The 22,105-nt window shown below is 40.5% G+C and overlaps 1 protein-coding gene across 6 annotated transcripts in view; it reads left to right on the plus strand.

Annotated features, from left to right (window-relative positions):
• GULP1 (GULP PTB domain containing engulfment adaptor 1) overlaps positions 1-22,105 on the plus strand; it is a 176,932-nt gene that overhangs the window by 83,725 nt on the left and 71,102 nt on the right. For all 6 annotated transcript variants that reach the window (XM_069021937.1, XM_069021933.1, XM_069021938.1 and 3 more), the window contains one exon: positions 8,658-8,746. In XM_069021937.1, the coding sequence (XP_068878038.1) occupies positions 8,719-8,746 (28 nt within the window). In that variant the 5' untranslated portion in view covers positions 8,658-8,718. The remainder of the gene's footprint in view (positions 1-8,657; positions 8,747-22,105) is intronic.

The following is a 22,105-nucleotide window of genomic DNA, read 5'->3' on the forward strand; positions in this document are numbered from 1 at the left end:
AAGATTCATTTAGTACAAGTGAGAAAATGGATATTGCCAACTTTTCTCAGTTTTGAAAACTGTTGCAATCACTTAATAAAGCCCATTTTATCTGTATAAATAAAACTTAATGCTATCCCTGAGGCTAACCAATTAAAGCAAGGAATCTGAATGTATTAACATTAATGAGACATCTATTGATTTTAATAGAGATTTATTAATTCCTATTAAAAAAATCAATAGATCCTATAGGGATCTATTGCTTTTAAGGGATTGTGTTCAGTATCATGGATTTTAAGTCTTTGTGAAGTGAATGACACTTTTGTATGTCATTGTTTCAGAAGTATGTAATATGTTATTAAATTCATTATGAAAAAATAAATTATTAGAAATTTTTATGATAGTGATTTTTTTCATCATATAACCTTTACCATTGGAGGTAAGTGCTGGTAGGAATTGGACTGTAAGAGACAAGAAAGCCAGCATATATAGCCTGCATAGCAGTCTGTATGCTATGTGTTCTGGCTCTCCTTTGAGGGACAGTTGTGGAGGGTCCCCAAATTAAAGTATAAAAGTATGGACTTTAAGTCCTGCAGATAAATAGGTTTAAATAAGGATATCATATTGTATTCATTTCTATAAGAGGATGATCTCTGCTAATTTGTGAGTGTCCTGGTTTTAACCTGGTTTTGATCTTTTACTGTAAAAAATATACCCTGTAATAACAAAAGCCCAAAAGCTTTTAAAACAAAAACCTCCAACTGATTTCAAAGACTTAAGAAGCCACATGGAATGTCATAGTTCATATGCCTTGGATAAAAGGTGACAATTTTTTTCATTTTGCATTTATAACAAATTGGAATGAGCCCGTTGAGAAGACTGTAGGAAAGAAAACATCTAATGTGTTCTGTGCAGGAATAAAGAAAATACAGGGCCTTATGTGGGGAGATGAAGGCACATTGTCCTTATTCTTCTCTTGCAGGTTGTTTCCTGGTACCTACCCAGAATTTTCTTGATTGCTTTTGTCTAAACAGACATCTGGGGTTTTCACTCCATCTTAATCATCTTTGGAACATCAGTAATCAGCTTCTGAACTTCAATTAAGGTTAATGCACATTGAGGGAAGCACATGAAGTGGTCTTCTGGGCCCTGTTGAGCATATGTGCACAATGATATGTCTGATGCACTTTTCAAGATTGGCCAAGTATACTTTGGTAGAATAGAAAAATGATTCCTTTTGTTAAACTCTTGTGCCTCTATAAGAGATCAGCTAAATATGATGAGTTTCTACTCTAAGTGGATCTAAACCTATTTCTAAAATTGGTGTGCTTTATTTGGAGATTTACCTTCAGAATACCTAATGAGTCTTTTGGTCTCTGCCTTTTCTGTCAGGAGCACTTTTTACAATGTAATTATGAAAATGAAATTAATGCAATAAATGTAACTGGAAAAATTTCAGAAGGTTAACAAAAATTTGCTGCTGTTTTGAGACCTGGAAGTTTCAAATACATTCCCTCCCTCTTAAAGAAAATACAAGGGAGGGTTTGAAAATAATGTGCCACTAATTAAATTAATAGGTTCTCTAGGTTGCTGTAGAGCAGTCAGCTCTTCCAAAGAAGAAACGGGATGCCAGCAAAGAAGTAACCATACTCTGTGTCAGGAATTACCTTTCTTTTATCTGTATGTATCCATCCAAGCAAGGACTGTGTGGGAAATTCTGGAAAATTATTCCTCCTGTCAGTCAAAAGCTCAGGTGTCCAGTTATCCCTTCCACCAGAACAGGTTTATTTTTAAGATCTGTTCTGTGTTTACCTATCCATGGTGGGCCCCAGTGATGAACCTCACTCTGTTGCTGTTAAAACCAGGACACTCACAAAGCTCCCTAGGCACTCCTCCATCCATCTGAAAATAGCAGGACAGGCAAAAATCTTGTTCTGATTCCACCTAGTTGATCAGATGGCTAATGGGATGTGAAATACAGACCCTCTTGTCTGCAAGTGAGCAAGATGTTTGCCATCTGTCCATCTTTTGGAAGCAGATGAACGTGTTTGAGTTCTTTGGGAGATAACGTGCATAAAGCCTTTCTACTGGCTCTGAGCATCTGACATTTTTAAGTTCTTGTACAGTGGAGTAAGAATTAGGCTGACATGACTGAAATCCTTCAGGTTTGACTCACTGGTGCTTGTGGACTGTAAGAAAAAGAAAGCTCCTCTTATATCTTGTTATGATTATTCTGTCATAATGAACCAAACAATAGAACTTGTTTCTGCAGAAGAGGACGCCCTTGTGTTTGAAATTACTCCTTTTGCTTGGAGAGTATAAACTTCAGTTTGTTCCATGAGTCATGTAATCCACTAATACGTATCAGCATAATTGAGCATAATAAAAAATAATTGTTTACAAGTAAATATGCAGAGAAGTGCAGTATTTCTTAAAGTTACATTGTTCCTAATGCTTTAAAAGACATCTAGAGAACCATTTTTGTGGAACAAGTACATTTTCTATTTCTCTGGGTTTTTAAAGGTTGTTCCATTAGCAACTTTTCTGAGGATTTATTGGTGCTTGCAACAGTTTTAAACACATTTTGTTCATAGTTCTATTTCGATGCTGAATTTATTCTTGTTATACTTACTGATGCTGATATTTCTTCTTGCTGTAAAACAAAAGTTAGTGATAACCTTGCCTAAGGAATTGTTTTTGCTGTCAGCTGTCTGAGTGATATCCCCTTGTCACCTGTTTACTCATCTCTATTCTAATTTTTTTTCCTATTGGAAGGAACAGATTATTTTAGGAAATAAAAAATTCCTAAATGAAAAATGACTTAGAAAAGTTTGTGGGAAACTGCTATGAAATGCATGAGTTTCGTATAGATTTTCTGCTTCCTGGACTATCTTTGATGTTGATATTTATAGCAGAACACTACTGTCTGCTTGTCCTTGGTTTCCGTGAATACTTTTTTGGCAGATCTCTGTATAAGAAATGCTTTACCTGTACTCTGAAAGGCTTCTTGCTGTGGGCTGAAAAGCACTTGTCACAACAGTACTAGGCTTATACTGCTTGAGAGAGGGGAAGAAAAATATAGGGCATGTGTGACTCTTCTGCCTTCCTGGTGGTTTCAGGAATTTGGGGAGAGCAGGGTGATCTCAGACCACAGGAAGGTCTTTAGCCTTCGGACTGGGGTGTTCCTGCCAATCCCCTTCACAGGAGAGTCAGTATGTTAGAAGGTGAGCTCTGTTTCAGGGATGTGGCTTCCAGCGGTGTTGGTGTTTGCCACATCATTTCTGTCTTCTCTTCACTCACACCAGTGAGCCCCAGTGACACTTCTGGGCACTTCACATGGTGCCCTGGCTGCAGGCTTGAGGGCCAGCAGAGCTGTTTGGGCTCTGTCCCATTGGGAATATTGTCATCTGAACAGCAGGATCTGCTTTGGTGGTGGGAAGATACCAGTTTTACATAGAAGACGAGCTCTTTACCAGTTTGCCCTGCCCTATCCTCTGCATAGTTGAAAAACTACAAGTAACTTTGTATTTCTGCAGATTCACCTTCAGCTGCAAAGTAGGCCTGCCACTTGGCTCTGGCTAGTGAATGTTCTTGAAAATGTGGTGGATAAAACCTTAAAAGTAAAGTTTTCCAGTGTCTGAATGTTTTCCTTTATACTCCATTTGTGCTTCTGTGAATTATAAAGCACAAACATAGGCTAAGAACTTCAGTTGACAGAAAGATTTTCAATTTTGATGAAGCCCACAGAGCTGTGTTGGTTTTGAGTTATTTTTCCTGCAAGTTTTTGTACTGATAAATTTTATTTAAATGCTGTTGTGGTTTACAGTCTGACAGACTGTTCTGTTATTGTTTATAAACATAAAGGGCATATGTGTTTTCATAACCACAACTGAACATGCTTGCTGCTTTCCAAGCATGACAGCGCAGGTTTGGGTCTGCACCAAAATATGTTCATTGATGTGTCATTTTCTGATGATTTTACTGTTTCAGAGGAGAACGGGTTGTGGTAAGTTAGTGTTTTAGTTACCTTCATACAAAAGGAAGGGAAAGTGCGTCCTGATATTAAGATGTGTACTTGGGTTTGTGTATTACGTAATGCAGTCTTGTATTACCATAATTTTTTGTTTTCTGTTATGCCCGATATCATATTAGAGCAATATTTTCATGGAGTTTTGGTCTAAATCAGAAAAATACTTACAAAGCTGTTATTAAATTCCAGTTTCTCATCTTACCTTCAGAAATAACTTTATAAGCTTAAGCTTCATTGCAAGTCAATGAATCACACATTCCTGTGTGCTGTGGCCCTTTGAAACAGGATTTAAGACATTTTGTGCTTCATTCTTTAAGGAATGTTGTCCAGTATGCTTGAAAGGCTGGGATCTGAGAGGGGGAAGAGTCTGAATCTTCACGTCTTCTGAAGCTAAATTTGCCTTTGTATGGAAACTGTATGTGTGTGAAAGGGAAGGGACAGACTGGGCTTTTAATTTTTATTAAGGGGAGTGGATGGGTGCAAGTTGGAGTTTTTAGGGAGGTTTTGTTGTAAATACTTGTGGAATGAAAAAGACGTATACAATAAAAGGTTCAGCCCAGGTAATTGTTATAGCCCATGCCATTCAAAGGGTGTGACCGTGGGGGAAGCCCCATAGAAGTCCTCAGGAATATCCAGTTTCTTAGAGCAAATAAGAGACGAAGGAGACAAGTTGCATTCATGGCTTGTTTCTTCCCCTTCCTAAGTATGTTCTCTTGGCTTGTCTGATACAGCTCTAAATTTAGAAAACATATCAAAACCCAGCATTCTGAAGGAGCCCGCAGGCGTGTGTAGACGCCTGTGTGGAAGTGCAGTGTTGTTTCAGCAGGCAGGGAGGGCTGCAGCCGCTTGTGCTGGCAGCTGGAAGTCTGCCACTCCACTTCATTGTTCACTGCCTTTGCTGCATCAGGCAGAGGAGACAGCGACCCACATGATTGTCAGTGTTAAAAACTAATTACTCACTAATATCAGCTTCAAATCTTGACACCCTTGCACTCCCCGGTCCAAATACCTGCCAACACCACAGTCACCAAGGCCACTTGTTTCATTGCACCCCTTGCATTCTGCAGTTTCCTCCTTGCTGTGACAGCACCCCACCGTGAAAACCAAGAGGTTAATGACAGTGAAGAGAAACGAGATGGTGTTTGCTTTCCCTGTGACTACCTAAAGTTTGATATGACAGCTTCAACACTCACCTGCCCAGGACATATGCCCGTGTCAGTGTTCAGACTGTGGGTGTCATGTCTCCTCCTGCTCAGGGTGTTTGTCTTTTATTGAAATTTATTTTAGTGTAATACAATTATTTTCTAAGCCTTCTCTTTCTTTTTTCATTTTGTTTCTTTTCTCTCTGTCCTGAAGGAAATAACCTGATATTACCCAGATTTTCTCTAGTCTGTGTCTGTCAGAACTCTTCACATTTTGTCAACCATATTGTGAAATACCCTACAGGTTTTCTGTCCCCAGTAGGATTTGGTTTCTGGACAAAGCTGAAGAAAACTGTTCATAGTAAGGTGGAGAAACATTCTTTACCTAGGTGTGTCTTCCTGAGTGATGAGTAATGGAATGGCTTGGTCCACATTCCTATTCCTTAATGCCTCTGATTGTTACAACTGCTTTACCCTTGCAAGTCAAGTGGTTTATAGGGAGGACTCTCCCCTTGTGCCCAGGGCTCCCTGCACCAAAATGGAATTCTCTGACTTGCCTTCCTTTTGGCTCTTTACAAGCTTTTAACAGACTGGTTTGTTCCAGTGGCTTTTTGCGTCAAGATTTGTCAGAAACACAATTGTTATCTGCCAAAAAAACCTGTCTACCATCCACTATAAGAGTACAGCTCACTTAGTCCTTAGAGTTTTATTCTTTGTCATTGGAATATTGTGAACAAAGATATTGCAGGATATGTCTAAACATAACTTTGCTTTTCTGATTGAAAACTTACCAGTGCTGCATACGACAGTGATACCGCCCTCCTGCCCCAAGCGCAGCTGAGGAGATTGAAATGAACCTTGTGGGGTTTGGGTTGGTCTTTTGTAAATAGCAAAATTTTATGGAGCATTTAATCATCTGCTCTTTCAGCATCTGAGAGGCTGATGATGTTTTTCGCATTAGAGTTTGAGGGAATTGTAAATGCGGTTACATGTAGCTAATTCTGTTTCCCTATTTAATAACATTTTCTGTGTGAAGTGGAAGTACACTGATTAAGTGTTTTGATACTGTTTGTTGCGTAAGCCACATCTGTGTTTTGTTCTACTGATGGAATTGAAATTATGTTGGAATTGTATTTGGAATATTGTTTTGTTGGAATTGAAATTATGAACATAGTTTTGGCAATTCTGCCCATTTTTAGCTAAGTAGCCAACAAAATTTGGCTTTTATTAGCATAGGTTACTTCAATGGTAATATATCTTTGCTCATGAGGAAGAAACATATACTTAGTTATACTGTGCTTTAAACAAAATACTTGAATGGTGATCTCTAGAAACATGGCCAGCCAGCTGCCTTGTGATGTGGCTGCAGAGTTTCTTTTTAGAAGATGCTCTATGCATCTCAACTATCTCAAATATGTTCCTTAGCGGTCTCTTGGATGAGGATAGGAGTACACAAAAAAAAAAAGGCATTCCGAAAAAGGACGTGTTTTGATTCCACTGGGGAGGAGAACTGAAGTGTTTGGCCTAGCGCTGTGCAAGACAACTGCCAGAGGTGTCTTAGAGGGGAAAGGAAGATTTTTTTACTCAAAACTGACTGTGATAGTTCATGAGGGTGAACATACTGAGCAAAGTTCTGCTACTGGCTACTGCTTATATATCCTAAGCATATCTAATAGGCCGCCCAAGTTAAACCTGTAAGCCAAACACACTTGTAGTTGCTTAAAAGCTGCAATTCCAATGTTCTTCCTTATTACTTTATTTCAACTGCGTTGATTGGCCTCTCTTACAATGGTGAAAGCCCCACACTGTGCTTGCCCTGCCAGGAGAGCTACTCGTGCATTCTCAGCTTTTGGGGACACTGATGCTTGTTGGAATTCCCCCAGTCATGCCACTGCCCTTTCCAGGGATGCTGCTAAAACCATTCCCAGAACTTCAGAGCCCTCATGGGTGTTTTTTGGTTTCGCTGACCCCTGTCTACCCCCAGCTTTCCATGTGGTGCTGCCCATAGTGAGGGCAGGGCATGGCTGTGCGGGTGGATGAGGCTCTTGCAGCCTCGCTGTTAGAACTGCTGGGCACCAAATGTGCTCTTTGGGCTTTGCATCCGAATCATGGCATGGAAACTGCATGGATAAGTCCTGCCTGTGCTTATTGTGTTGTGTCCTCCCTTCTTAAATGCTCAGTAACACCTGTAAAACAAAAGTGATCTGGTACCTCTGCTTTAAGGAACAAATAGTTGGTCGTATGCTAGTTTAAGTAAATGGGGATTTCTTCTTCGTTCTCACAGGACTGTGGGGAGAAGAAGTCCTGCTGCATCAGTGATTAGTGGAAAGTAAAACTGAGGTTTTGTAGGGTTGGTTTTATTTTAGCTGTAATTGCCCATATGTTCTAATTTGAAAAATATCAAATATTTACATGGAAATTTGGATATAATTGCTTTAATTGGTATTCAACTTACTTGAAAAAGAGGAGTGAGTACCACAAGAAGGACTCATGAGCTGCATAAAGTATCTTAAATAAATTTGTCATCTTAATGCTGACATTTGAAATGCTGGCCTAAGTTTGGTTTTTATTCAAAGCAAAGGTAATGTTCTAGCTGATTAAAAAATCATCTGATAGCAAAGTGCTTTAATTTTCTGGTTTTACCATCCCCTTTTTTTCTCTTTGACTACACTGCTTGAAAAGTAGAGAAGGGCACTGGTGCAACTTTTGGTTGGAAGATCTGAACAGAATGAAAATCAGCAATAGGAATATCTTTTCATGTGGTTGTAAAAGGAAAAACTACACTGCAGAATAGAATGGTCTTGAATAGTTTTGGATGTAGTGGGTTTTATTGGTTTTTTATGTTGGTAAATAATAAAATTCAAAAATAGTATTGTGAATCAAAAATTATATAAGAATTTAAGAGTGTATCCATGTGTTTAAGGGAAGAAAACACAGAAATTACTGTACAATCTGAGGTAAATGGAGCAAGGAGATCGTAGCACTGATAGAAGGCAATTTTTTCAGTATTGAGTCCCTGGGGGAAGAAGAGTCTATATATTGTGATTTTTTTTTCCCCCTGAGTTTCAAGCCTGTGTGGAGATGAAAGCCTAGCTTGAAATAATCTGACAGCCTAAATGACACAAAACAGGGCAGTGCAAATGTGAACTGAGTGTTTTAATGGAGTCTTGTAGTCAGCATTCATTTTAAAGCTTTCTTTCCAAGCTATTTGTGTGTTGCATTTGTCTTCATGTATATGTATAATACCACCTGCTCTGTGCCTCTGAAATCTTCGGGAGAAGATCTTGAAGGAACCTTATAACGTCCTTCTGTGTGAAGCACCACTGGGCATTTTGAACACAGGTCTTCTCAATGCTGATAGTTCTTCCTCAGCAAAGCACATCTCCAGTTTCTCAGAATTGTTTTGGAATTCTTACGATCATTCGCAGTGTCTTTAATATGAAGATAAATAGAACTTCAACAAAAATAATGGAATTTTCTGTTTTCTTGTGTGTGTTGTTCTGCAGGTTAAAGTGGGGAGGAAAAAACCAAACCCTGAAACATCGTTGATTGGGTAGATTTTTCAACATGAATCGTGCTTTTAGCAGGAAGAAAGGTAAGTAACTTAGCTTATGTTTCATGGAGATATAAATGCCCTGTAAAAATTCTTTAGAATATTAAGAATTATACAAGGAAAAACTTAATCAGTGCACTGAATTTTCTAGATAGAAATGAGCACCCTTTTAGAAGACGTACAGAGAAAAGCATTCTTGACTGGTAGTTACAGAGCCTTCTGCAATCTAAGGCTGAAGTTGAATTCCGTTTTTTTTTAATTGCAGGATGTGTGTACACACACACACACACACATATAAATACATATGCATAAAATACACACACTGTTTTCTTTTTTTGCCTGCGCACACCAAACAATGTGCTGGAGGGTTTTAGAACTTCTAAGTCAGTGACTTTTCTTTATATATATTCATTGGATTCTTATTCTTGGAGGAGGTATTTTTTCAAACTGTGTTTAATATACTTGAACTATCTCATGCAGCAGGATATTTTTTATCTGTAAGAAGCTATTCTGGATTTGTAGCAATCTGAAATGGCATGCTTTTCAAAAGGACATCAAACCACTAAATATTAAGAGTTATATATATTGCTACTCTGGCTTGCTTAGTCTCTTTTCATGGTCTGTTTATGATTAAACATATGTCTTTAGAAGGAGCATTAGGGATGCAGCTTTTTTTACTGACAGCTTTGTTGCTATTTCCCCCATTTGTTTGTAAGGTAGAAAATACTCAGTAGGTCTCTTTCTTTACTTTTCATGTTTTCTTCTAAAGGTCCTTAAGTGTGGCACACACTGAGGTGAAGGCCTTGCATGAATAAGTAGGTGTAGCCTCAGTTGGACTGAGTGTAAATATTTTATTTATGTAACAAGAATTTCTGCTTTGGTATCAATATCAAAGCTGGAAATAAAAGGAATCTGCATACCTTAGGCCAACATGAAATGACAGCATCCCTGCATCCTTGTGTGTCTGGTGCATTTGTTTGTTAAGCCAGATGAATCAAGGTGAGGGAAGTAGTCCAGAATATCAGCACATTGTCACAAAAGGAAGATGCACTTACTCACAAAAGCTGCAAAGTAGGATGAAAGATCATTTAATATCCCAATAGCAGGAGGAAATAAGCTTAAACCCATAGCCTGTGCTCTTCTTAAGTGCTGATTTATTTCTGCTTGTAGGTAATTGTAACATCTCTATCAACAGATCTGTACCTGTCAGGTGCTTGATAGTGTTGCCAAGCTTCTTCTAGATCATTTCAGAAACCATTTCATTAGTCTTTAATTGTGGATTGATTTATCATGGCTGAGAAAGAAACTTGGGAGTTGTGGATTGTTTTGTCTAGGAGACCATATAATTATTTTCCTTTTTTGTTTTCTGTTGACTTTTGATAATGTTTGAAGCTCAGCCTGCCATGTTTCAGAAACAGACCAGTTGTGTTTTACTGGACCCAGAGTGCTAAAATGCTCTGTCACTATTTCTTATTGCCCTTGGCAGTTTCTGCATCTTGCCCTTATCATCAGGTTGTGCAGTTGTATCCTCAGTTTCCTGGGATCATTTGAGGGGTCTCAATTAATTTCTCTCTGGTTTTATTTCTTCATAAGAAAATTCTTACTAATTTCTTACGAAGTCCTTACCTAAGTTTTTGCATGTTACTGTATTCAAAGACATTTGCTTTGTTGTTCAGTCAATTTCATGTGCTTTCTCTTTACTCCAACAAGAAAAAAGTATCATATAAAAGCTGTCAGGCATATTGAAGTGCAATTAGTGTGGATTCCTAATAATGATTCAGAACCTGAGGAGACAGAGGAATTCAATGCTGTCTCCCATTTATTTTACTCATAGTAACACTCGTGACATTTCCATTCTCAGACCCTAGGAAAAAAACAAGTTTCTCTTAAGCAATTGTCAAGAATAAGTGAAAATTACATATTTTTAATGCAAATTGAAGTTCAGGAGAGCTTGGCTCTATCAGTTTTCATGTGTAATAACTGCATTTGAAAACAGTTTCAATAGCTGGATATCCTTTACTGTATTTAATTTTTCCTCCCAGATCTCAGAGATACAGTGATTTTCATTTCTTGATGGGTTCTTTGTGGGTTTCTTCTGCCCACAAGAATGGGGATAGTTTGAGGAGTTAACTGTGTGACTGCTGTGGCTTCCCAAGCAGCTCTTGCTAAACGCAAAGCAGTCTCCATATGGCTGTGCTGGTAGGGTTTGTGTGAATTACAAGTTCCCAGTGCTCTGTTACCTTGAAGCTACAAGAACAAGTCTTCAATACATTGGATTGTGAGGGCAATTTAAATAGATGTAGGTGATACTTTGATAATAGGCACAGATTGTATCTGAATTGGGCAGATTTATAGGATAAATGTTCCCTAATGTTCATTGTGATGATCAGCCTATACGAGCCCTTTAACAGGATGTCTATAGGGAAGGTAGTGGCTCGTGCCATGGCTCTGCTCTTTTTGAACTGGGCAAACTGGGGACTACAATGTCTAGGACTGTGCTGTTCTTGCTGATGAGCTCTGTTCTCATGCCATCACCTGATTCAAGCAAAAACTTTCCTTCTAAATGTTCAGGAAATTATTTTATTTACAGACATTGGTAGGCAAAGCAAGAAAAGAAGCATTACAAGCAAGGTTTCTTTGTTTTTTTCCCCTTCTTCTTTTTCTGTTGGAGGCTGGATAGCAACCTGTGCTTTCACAAAAGAATTGCAATGAGATATGAGTTGCTAAGACAGAAAGAGAGCTCTTTTTTAAATAAATCCTGATCCTTTGCAGACAAAAGATCCCATAGATAAGATGTGTGGCATGAGTGCTTATGGAGTGAATCTGTTATGGGAACAGCAGCTTCGTCATAAATCAGAGCAGTGCTCTTGAGAGCACAGACCTCCACTTTCAGCATTACCAGTATTTCATTTTGCAGCACAATTTCTTACTACAGGTATAATATCTGGAGCCACTTTGTGTAAGTTTATTTTTGAGCATCATGGTTTGGGCATGAAATAACCACTTCAGCTGACAACCTTGTGCTGAGTGCTCTGGCCTTGAAAAACTGGTGCAGCCATTGCCTGTCTGACTGCCCAAGATTTAGTACAAACCAGAACTAACCTGGGGAGTTTGTATTTGAGTTAGAATTACTGTATTTGTGTTGGAATTTTTTTTACTTGTCTGATAGTCATTTTAGTTTAAAGCTTAATTGATATGCTTAAATCTCAAATTGAAAAAAATCAAGCTGTTCATCTTTCATCCTAGTAACTACAATGAAAAATATAAGAAAACATGAATTTGTAAACTAATTCAACTTGTTTCAGAAAGTAATTAGACAGGTAATGATAAATAAATGGGATCTTTCAGCAGTCCAGATTGTGATATCTGCTCTCTTCTGTTACCCATGAGCTTGTATAACAGGGAAACAAACTTTAGGAACTAATACTGACAAAAAGGTTCATTTTAGGTTTAAAGCTGATGTCAGCACTTGCTATTTTAAGTTGCATGTTTTAATATGGAAAAAAAAAAACATTCAAAGCAACATAGCCTTTGTCTTGACTTCAGTACAGTTTGGTTGAACTACCAAATATGTGTGTTATGGAGAAAATTCTCAGTTGCAGAAATACTGTATTGTGGATGCTAAAAAGCAGGAGGAGAGGAATTTTCCAGCTTCTGAAGCATTTTGTGAAGTTTTCCTTTCTCATGCTTTAGCTGAGAAACAGTGAAAGACAGTTTTGTAAACTATTTGCAGGTGCAGAGTGTTGTAAGAATGCAGTGGATACTGTTTTGGTTCACTGAAAAAAATATTTTGAAATGGGCATCATAGCATTCAGCCAATCACTCTGGGAGGTGCATGGTCAAGCACCCAATAATGTCATTTCTCTATTGCGAATCAAGTTATATAAACAAGGTGGTAATTAATTACAGAATGCCATTTATTGTGGAATTCCTGTGTCGTGATTCTCACTGTCACTGCGGGTTACAGCGACACTATATGACTGTACAAACTGCACAAAAATAAACATTCTGTTTTCCATTCATTGATCAATGAGTGCAGTAAATTACATTGAAAAGATAGATTATCTTTTTTTTAAGGATCTCTTTCCTTCTCCCACAAAAACAAATTGATGAACAATTTATGTTCACGTATGTTGTTGTTTTGTTGTTATGACAAAGCTTGTGAAAATGTTTCTGTATCTATCATACTTTTGGAAGCTTGCTTTTGTATGTGATCCAGTTTTGGGGAAGGGGATTTGAAGAGTCCTCTTTATTTTTAATTTTCAGTTTTTCCTTTAAAGTCACATGTGGTAGTATGCTCCCTTTGCAATGCTGTGGTGAAAAAAGTCTGTAATGCAGATGGAAGTCTGCTCAAGTTGAAATATGTTTGCATCTTGATAAATTCAGTCACTCTTTTAAGTAGCTTAGGGATATTAACGTAATTCTCCTGTAAGAGATCTCTCTAAATGCTATATTGTTATGTAAATTTTTCTCATTCTTAGTATATTTGTATCTAAACTGAATTACTTACTTGTTCTTAATTTGGACTGGATCTTGTAATGTGATTTATTTGCATAAACAAAACAGAAAACATTAACTATGGGGGTTTTGTTTTGCTTATTTTTTTAGTGAACGGAATTGCCTTGCATAAATGAGCTGGCACATTTTACTGATCCTGCATCCTTCTAATAAAAGATGCTAGTGTAAGAACTGGTGCATATAAGTAAGCAAAAAATAACTAGTATTTCCTGGCTTTTGCCTCATCAGAAACATGAAAGAAAACTACTGCTCCTTCCAGACAGAGACATATGTAAATATGGAATGACTGTAATCCAAACTCTCTGTGAGCAAAAGATTGAAACTTTAAGTGACACAAAATAGTGCTAAAAATGTAAATATATATGTCTACTGAATTACAATGGCTGAAATGGGTGAGGTTGTGGAGGATGTAGCAATTCAATTTAGTTTTTACTTTATTTCATGCCAGTGGTCCTCCATCCCATAAAGAATGCCAGCCTTACTTTTCTTATGACATGAAGTTCAATGTATGTGAGAATCTAAATTTTCTGGGATTTTTCCATATGATAGCAGTTAATAAGATGGATAATTGCTGCCAATTACCAGCTCCTGAGATGTAGATGGTCTTTATAATGCTAAATAGAATATATTGAAGTAATGGTCTGTTTTAAATCATAAGTTTCAGCAATAACATTTCTGTGCAATGGCTTTTTATGGGTCTTATTTATGAAAGTGTAGACAGATGCATTTAATGGGCAGGGGCTGGCATATAAAAAACTGCAATCAAATGTTATAGGATGCTCTTTTATGGAAATGGACTGGCTATAATATGATCTTTATTTTTATTATCAACACATGCTGCATTCCAGAGATGACAAATATTTTGGTTTATATTTTTTCTCTTAATGAGCAGACAATAGGTGAAGGCCCAAAAGACTGATGGGGGATAAGTGTAGTCCTAAAGTAAATACTTTCCTTCTGTCAGAGTCTATTTCACATTGGTGATTTAAACAAATGGCCTGTTGTGTGCTGGGCTTCCACATTAAGAATAATGATAAAAAACACAAAGAGGAGATATTCATATAGTTTTAAAGGCATGAAGTAGCCACAGGCTCCCCCACTGTGGTCTTCAAATATCCTTGTGGTTGCACTTTGTTCTTTCGTAAAAGCATTCACCTTCCAGGGAAGAGATTAAAAAAAAAAAAAAAAAAAAAAAAAAAAAAAAAAAAAAAAAAAAAAACCCAACCAACTCAACAAACCAAAACTAGATCTATATTTCCTCCTCTGCTCCCACCAAAAAAAGCTGCTGCTTGATGTATCTAGGATTTTTTTGAATAAAAAATTTTTTCAGGAGTGATGTGTGGAAGGAAAAGAGGGTACTTTTTTGGTATAACAAATATTTTTGTATTCAGCTGGTCTTGACACAAAAATCAGTTAATAGTTTTGTACTACCTCCACAAAGAGGTCATACGTATTCCAGTTACTGTTCCTTGTCTTCCTAAACATGTGGTCGAACCAATATTCAGTGGCCAAGTCCCTTTTTTGGATTGATTTCTGACTCTGTTTTTTGAAGTATTGTTTGTACTATTGTTCTCCTTAGGCTGTGGCAGCACCCCTTCAAGTACACCAGCAAGGAGTCCTGCAGGCTTTCCAACTTCATTTGGCAAGGACCCAAAGGTCTCCTCTTGGTGGGACAGGGAAGTGCTCGGTCTGACAGTTTGTGTGTGTTTGCAAGCATTTGTATGCAACTGGACACGTATTTATGGTAGTATATTCACATTCTGAAGGCAGAAGGGACAGCTCTAATTGTTTAGGGGAAAAAAGGGTTCCAGTATGTCTTCAGAGGAAGCATACAAATGAGGCGTGAGCTTTGGAAACCTTCTCTGAAGGATTCTTGGGTCTGTGCAGCTAAGCCTGAATTTTCCTTTTTTTGCTGGTACCGTGAGAATAGAAGGATAATTTCCTGTTGCTTATTTTATCTGCGTTATCTTCAAAAAGGTATTGCAGAACTAATCTTATCTCTTGCCTGCTGTAAAGAATATTCTGGGCAGGTTAACAATGATATTTACAACAATAACTATTTGTCACCTCTCCAAAACCTCAGGAGCTCCTTTCCAGAAGACATGCGTGCTGCTGAGCCATAGGCATAAATATTGGCTTTACAGTGCGAGCAGCATGGAAAGAATCTGAAGCTTTTTGGCTTCTACTCTATTAAAATGTACACAGCCTCAGCTTAAATGCTTGAGTTGCACAGGTACACTGTGAGATAGCTGGATGAGTACCTAGTTAAAGGCAAAATATCTTATCCTGTGTGAAATAAATTACCAACCAGACCTTGATAGGAATCACAATGGCTACTTGGTTTCATAAGAATTTGTCTTATAAGGCTGTTGGAAAATTGCAGAGAGCATCCAAAGTAGCTCACTCAGGAAAACATTATTTTGTGAAATCAAATCCTTTTGGTACATAAAAGGATGTACCTTAAGTGCATAAGCAAGACAAAGCTACAGATACGCATATTTTAGTTGCTCTCATGGTTGCTCAAACTCCTTTCTTCTCCTTCCAGTTTGAATTTTAAAGAAAGTTTCACTTAAACTTTTATACCACATTATTTCAGTGTTCTGGAATCAGAAAATTAAAATTCTGTTTTAATTGTATTGAGATTGTCATTTGTGTTCCTTTTCCTTTGTTTTGACCTATCTACATAATGTTCTTACTTTAACAGTAAGAAATTCTTCAAAAGCTTGCTTTTCAAACACTTTTTACAAGTTTGATTGATACTCCTCCCAATTTATTTATAGTAATAGTGGAATAGTTCACTGAACTCTTTCTCTGCAAAAAGACTACAAAAGTCAAAGATGGAGCTGGAAGTTTGATCTCTGCATACATCTTAGTGAAAACTTGCAAAAATGTGATCACTTAAAATAAATTGTACTATGCCAGTCTTTTTTGACTTTAACTAGAAGCTTTTATCAAAGACAGTGTAGCTCTTTTTGTGGCTAGAAGACATATGAGGTATGGGCTAAGTAGTTCAGATTTATTTTCCTTGGTTTTTTCCGCTTTGGTTTAGGAAGCTTATTACTGCAGGCCTGAGCCCTAGGGTTTATCACCATGTCCCGCAGCCATAGGGAGGAGGAGGAGGAGAGAAGATCCAGCAGGCAGGAATTGTGCACCAAGATTGATTTATTTAATTATTTTACAAACTCTTTTATAGACTTTTTTCTTCATTGTCTAATTGGACAAAGGATCAGCCACCCCTTGGGGTGATTGGCTCAAATCCTAAAACATCCATTGTCAAAATATTTTTGTACTATACCATAAACAAGACTTTTCAAGGTTGCAGGTGGATTGGTTGTTTACATTCTCTGCTACCTCTTCTGTGAGAGAGAAGAGTCTCTCACGGGCTTAGAATATAGCAAGAAAATCCTCGCTAGCAGCATTTTTGTATCTACAATTCCCCCTTTTTGTTTGATAACAACTCTACTTTTAATCCTAAATAGAAATTTACATCAGTTATTAATTCTAAATATGTCCTTAAGGCTTTAACTATCTGACTCCATAACAAGAATTTTAAAGTTCAGTCTCTGCTTGTGGAAGGACCATCCCAGTCTCTGCTTGTAGAAGGACCATCTGCCTGATGGTTGACATTCTGGTCATCATCAGAAGAGTCATTAGGCTGATGATCTACATTCTGGTCGCCATTTGGATGATTGGCGTTCTGGTCATCATTTGGAGGTTGCCTGTTCTGCCTCTGGTGCCGTAGGTCAGGGCGAATGCATTTTGAAGGTAGCCACCGTATCCCAATATCTGTGGAAACGCAAGCATACCCACGACCCCAAACGATGAGCTCATGTGGACCTTCCCACTGGTTAGTGAGTAAATTCCACACCCAGACTTTTGCCTGGGGCAGTTGTCTGTCGCCTGCAGGCTGCAATGAGAGAAAATGATTCAGAAGAACAGGATTATTTGAATTTTGTGGTACTGTAAGGTGATTAATTGTATACAAAGCTTTTGCTAGTCAGCTTCAGTAACCAAATTCAAAGGTTCCTGTGAAACTCATTGAAAAGCCATGATAACAGCTCTTAATTCAACTAACTAAGCAGAGTCTGACTCGGATTGGTGTGTTAATCAACCACTGCAAAGGTAGTGTAGGATACTGTGCGCCCTTACGCACAGTGATCCCTGCTAAAAATTTGTCCCAATCCGTACGCCCCAAGGTGCCAACACATCCCGTCCCCAAAGGTTACAGGAAGTGGTAGCAACATAAGGCCTAATTGTAGCTGTGTGCCCCTCTGAGTCCTTCACCACCACAGGCCGTTCGCTTAAATAGCTCTGTGTGGTTCCTCCTACTCCTGCGATGGCCGATCCCACCGGGGCTAAAGGCCATGAGGGAGGCCATGCAGAGAAGGAGATGATAGTTACATTGGCACCTGTATCAATCAAACCTCGAAGCTGAATCCGGCGTGGACAGGCGTTCGGCAGGATCAGGGTACATTTCATCTGCAGCCTTTGGTCAGAGATGTCTGCAGTCCAGAAGGCCTGTGGAAGTCCCGTAGATCCACTGCCGTTATCTTCGTGAGTTTGTTGTTCTATCCTGGGGACACAAGACTTAAAAGGCACTAATTTAGCAAGGCAGGTCTTTTCAGGAATAGTTACAGGGGGTTTTTGCATGGAGACCATAGCACAAATCTGTCCTTTAAAGTCAGCATCAATAACTCCTGAGTGCACTAAGCTTCCTTGATGGACAACGTCGGGTTTTCCCACCAGCATCGCACTGGATTCCTGGGCTAAGGGTCCATATGCATCCAAGGGAACCTTATAAATACCACTAGAGTCTAAGACAACTGCAGCTGCGGTGTGGACGTCAAACCCGTCTGATCCGTGGGTGCCGTCTGATCCCTGGGTGCCGTCTCTAGGGTGGCTGGGTAGGCCTGTGCCTGTACCTGTGCCACTCTCTGGGGGAGCGACTGCATCGGAGATCAATTCCCCCTCCTTGCACCCCGGCGGAAGTTTCCCGACAAAGGCCGACCATCGGCATGAGTCCGGGATCTACAGTAGCCCGTGCAATGGCCTGGCCTGCCACACCTCTTGCACTGGGGGATCGCTGTGTTCTCTTTTTGGCTCGGCTTAGGCCGCTTCCGTTTTTTCGCCTGTTTTGGTGGCTTTGGTTCACGACCAGAAGATGCGTGAACAGGCTGCAGGAACGCAGCCAAAGCAGACCTTTTCTGGTTCCCAGATTCCACCTTAGCACAGGCTTTGACCATGTCTGTTACCTCAGGATCCCCTGGTAAGGCATCTACGATTTTTCTGCACTCCTTGTTTGCATTATCTCTCACTGCTTTAACAACATCTGTCTTAACCCATCATCCTCAACCTGCTTCACGAGAGAAGCAGCGACTTTCTCTACAAAAGAGAGGAATGACTCTGATTTCCCTTGAACTATTTCAGTATATCGCTTTCTGGGCGCAGACAACTCTATGGTTTTCAACAGGGCAGCCATGCCGACCTGTTGAGCTTGCTGCAGGATGCTAGAGGACAAGTTACCCTGTAGACTGGGATCAGAGAAGGGACCAGTCCCCATCAAAGCCTCCATTCTTGCTGTCCATCTAGGATCAGCAGCAGGGAGTTGCATATTCCATAATGCAGCCTTGTCGGCCAGCTTTCTCCAGGTTTTCTCAAAAACTATAAATTGTACAGGTTGAAAAAGAATTTGACCTAAGTGTCTGATACCAAATGGAGAAAGCAAATCTGTATTTATCACCCTTATTATCTACATAACCTCAGCAGAACCTAGCCCATGTTGTGCCACCTTGGATTGGAGGTCCTGGGCAACTTTCCAAGCAATTACCTCATGCTTATCATGCTCGCCTGAATTTGGGAGAGCCTTATACACTGGGAAAGCTTGGATCTCCCCTTTTGGGGAATCACTACCATCCTGAACTTCTGGCACAGCCTGTGGATGAAGTGTAACAGCTTCCTGGTTACCCCCAGAATCCTCAATTCTATTTGGCATTCCAAGTGTTTCCAATAACCTCCAGTTACCCTCCTCCAATGATTGCATCTTAACTGACTCTAAGAAGTGACTGTAGTGGGTCAGACGCACTGTTACCATGCAGTCCTGAAAGGTCCAGGGGCGAGACCGGCGCAGCCTTTTCCTTTGCCGCGCGGCTACAGCCGCCTGACAGCCTGGGGCCAGCACCTCATCTGCCTCACTGCCTGACGAGGAATCATCAGGCAAAGGCAACTTTGGGGTGCTGGGAGTGAACAGAAATGGACGGAGAGGGGCACTTTGGCTAAGTTCGCTAGAGGCAGAACAGACAGTACAGACTGCAGTTGGCTGCGCTGCAGTTTGGACAGCAGCTTCTTTACAGGGTGCCGTCTCGGCCGACCCAGCCGGTACTGGAACTGCTGCTGCCATCTCTGGGGCTACAGCCGCACTCGGTGCCTCACTTGTCTCTTGCACAGCAGCCGTGTTCAGCGCGGTCGCTGCTGAAACCGCTCCTGTTTCGCGCTCCCTGGCCACGTTCGGCGCCGTCACTGGCCCGTGCTCCGCGGCCGCGCCCGGTGCCGCCGCTCCGCAGCCACCGCCGTTTCCAGGTTTTCCCACGGCAGTGCTGCTTCCGGGTTCGCTGCCGGCCGCGCCGTTTCCTGGTTTGGAGCCGCGTCTCCCGCAGGTGGTGTGGGCGGCGCTGGCAGCGCGGGCTCGGTGCACCCTGCATGGCAGGGTGGCTCTGGCATCCACTGCTCTCGCAAGTGGAACAGGTCCTCCACCCTTCGGGATATGTTTGGTAACTGTCAGCAAAGGCAGATGCTGTATTAAAAGGTCGATGGCTCGGTTCTGCGACTGCGCAGAACAGTCCAGCACCAAGGAGGGCAGCGGACCACACCCAGGCAATGTCGGCGCACTCATGCCTGGTGCTATGCCGGCTAAGAAGTTAGATCCAGGTGCATATGCAACCGGGCTAGGAGCCACTCTGGGGGTCCAATTGGCTAAGCCGCTGATTTGCGGCCCTGGATAAGCCGTGGCTGCCTCTGAGCTGAGTGGCAAGGCGGGCTGTGCGCCCTGCCGCTGCCCTGACCCCCCCACCTCTGCCGGCGCGGGGTCTCTGGGGGCCGCGGAGTCCTGCGATTGTGCCAGGTGAGCTGGCGCAGGCTCTGCCTGTGGAGCCAGGGGGGTTTTTCCGAATCCACCATCATTTGCCCTGGAAGCCCGGTCCGCGGTGTCCCCCCTGGACATTCCTCCGTCACTCACCACCAAAATAGGCGAGCCAGCCCTGCTATCACAGTCAAGGTCTGTCAGCAGAATAAATAACAAATGCCAGGTTTTGTATAATTCTAACGCTGCTGGCTCCCCAGTCGGGAGCTCGTGTCGGACAGCACAGCCGAGTTCCTGCCATAAGGCAAATTCCAGGGCACTATCTCTGTCCATGGAAATCCCTTTTAAAGTAGCCCAGTCTAATAATTCCCGAACTGAGTTTTCAGGAATGGAGGTGCGCAATATGCTAAACACACCTTTCCAGACCAGCATCGCAGCTTCGGTTTGTGAGCCGCTGTTTGCCATTTCTCAGTCCTGTCGGACTTCCCGGTCCCGGGGGGGGAAGGGAACAACGTACCTCTGGAGGAATTCGGCTTGGCTCGCAGCAGCAGGACACGTCAGAGAGTGCAGATCACGTCGGGCAGCACCAAATATTACTGCAGGCCTGGTTCCTACGGTATAGCACCGTGTCCCGCAGCCATAGGGAGGAGGAGGAGGAGGAGAAGATCCAGCAGGCAGGAGTTGTGCAGCAAGATTGATTTATTTAATTATTTTACAAACTCTTTTATAGACTTTTTTCTTCATTGTCTAATTGGACAAAGGATCAGCCACCCCTTGGGGTGATTGGCTCAAATCCTAAAACATCCATTGTCAAAATATTTTTGTACTATACCATAAACAAGACTTTTCAAGGTTGCAGGTGGATTGGTTGTTTACGTTCTCTGCTACCTCTTCTGTGAGAAAGAAGAGTCTCTCACGGGCTTAGAAAATAGCAAGAAAATCCTCGCTAGCAGCATTTTTGTATCTAGAGAAGCTGAACTTGTTTAAAGTTCTTAACATCAATAAATCAAAAGTGAAAAAAAATTTGCTAATGACTGGTCAGTTGTATTAACACTTTCATCCTATTTTCCTTTATTGTCAAAACCTAAATATTAGCATGCATATCTCAAAAACATAAAGTTTAAAATGTCTAGGCTCTGCAGTGAATGTTACTGTTGAAGGAAATGCAAATACTAGGCTTATTTTCATATTGTAGCTATACCAACCCAGCATTCTATGACACCATTTTGCAATTGTAGCAATCAGCTGTTTAAAACCATTTACATGGTCCTAAATATTATGAGAGAAGGACACAGGCAAGGCATTCTGCCAAGCTCACTGTTCTAGGGAGATACAGCTCTTTTCTTGGCAAAGAATAAATATGCATCCAAAGAATATCTTATGTTTGGGGGGAGAAGAAAAAAATAACAGAAGTAACTGTTTTCGAGCTAGCATATTGATGGGTGTTTTTCTCTATATGTTTCTAGGGAAGACTCTGACTCCTAATTTCAAATGCTTAGTCATAGTAACCTGTTAAAAACTTTAATAAATTACTGCTATTAGATACCCAGACTTCGTCATTCCTCTAGAAGGTGGCTAGAACAAATGCTGAAGCTGAACCATGCAATAATATGGGTAGATTTGTTTGTTAATAATATTTAGGTGTTACATGCTGATGAAAATTCTGGTGCCAAGCATTCAGTCTCAGGCCTCAGCCTATCAGTCCATGTGTTACCTGCAGTGGTCAAGAAAGCAGATTCTACCTTGCTGTCTGACCAGACTAAGGGAGGCTTTGTGAGAACCTGACTACTTCTGCTGCAGTGCAGAAT

This window comes from Aphelocoma coerulescens, chromosome 7, assembly GCF_041296385.1.
Source record: "Aphelocoma coerulescens isolate FSJ_1873_10779 chromosome 7, UR_Acoe_1.0, whole genome shotgun sequence".
Taxonomy (NCBI): domain Eukaryota; kingdom Metazoa; phylum Chordata; class Aves; order Passeriformes; family Corvidae; genus Aphelocoma; species Aphelocoma coerulescens.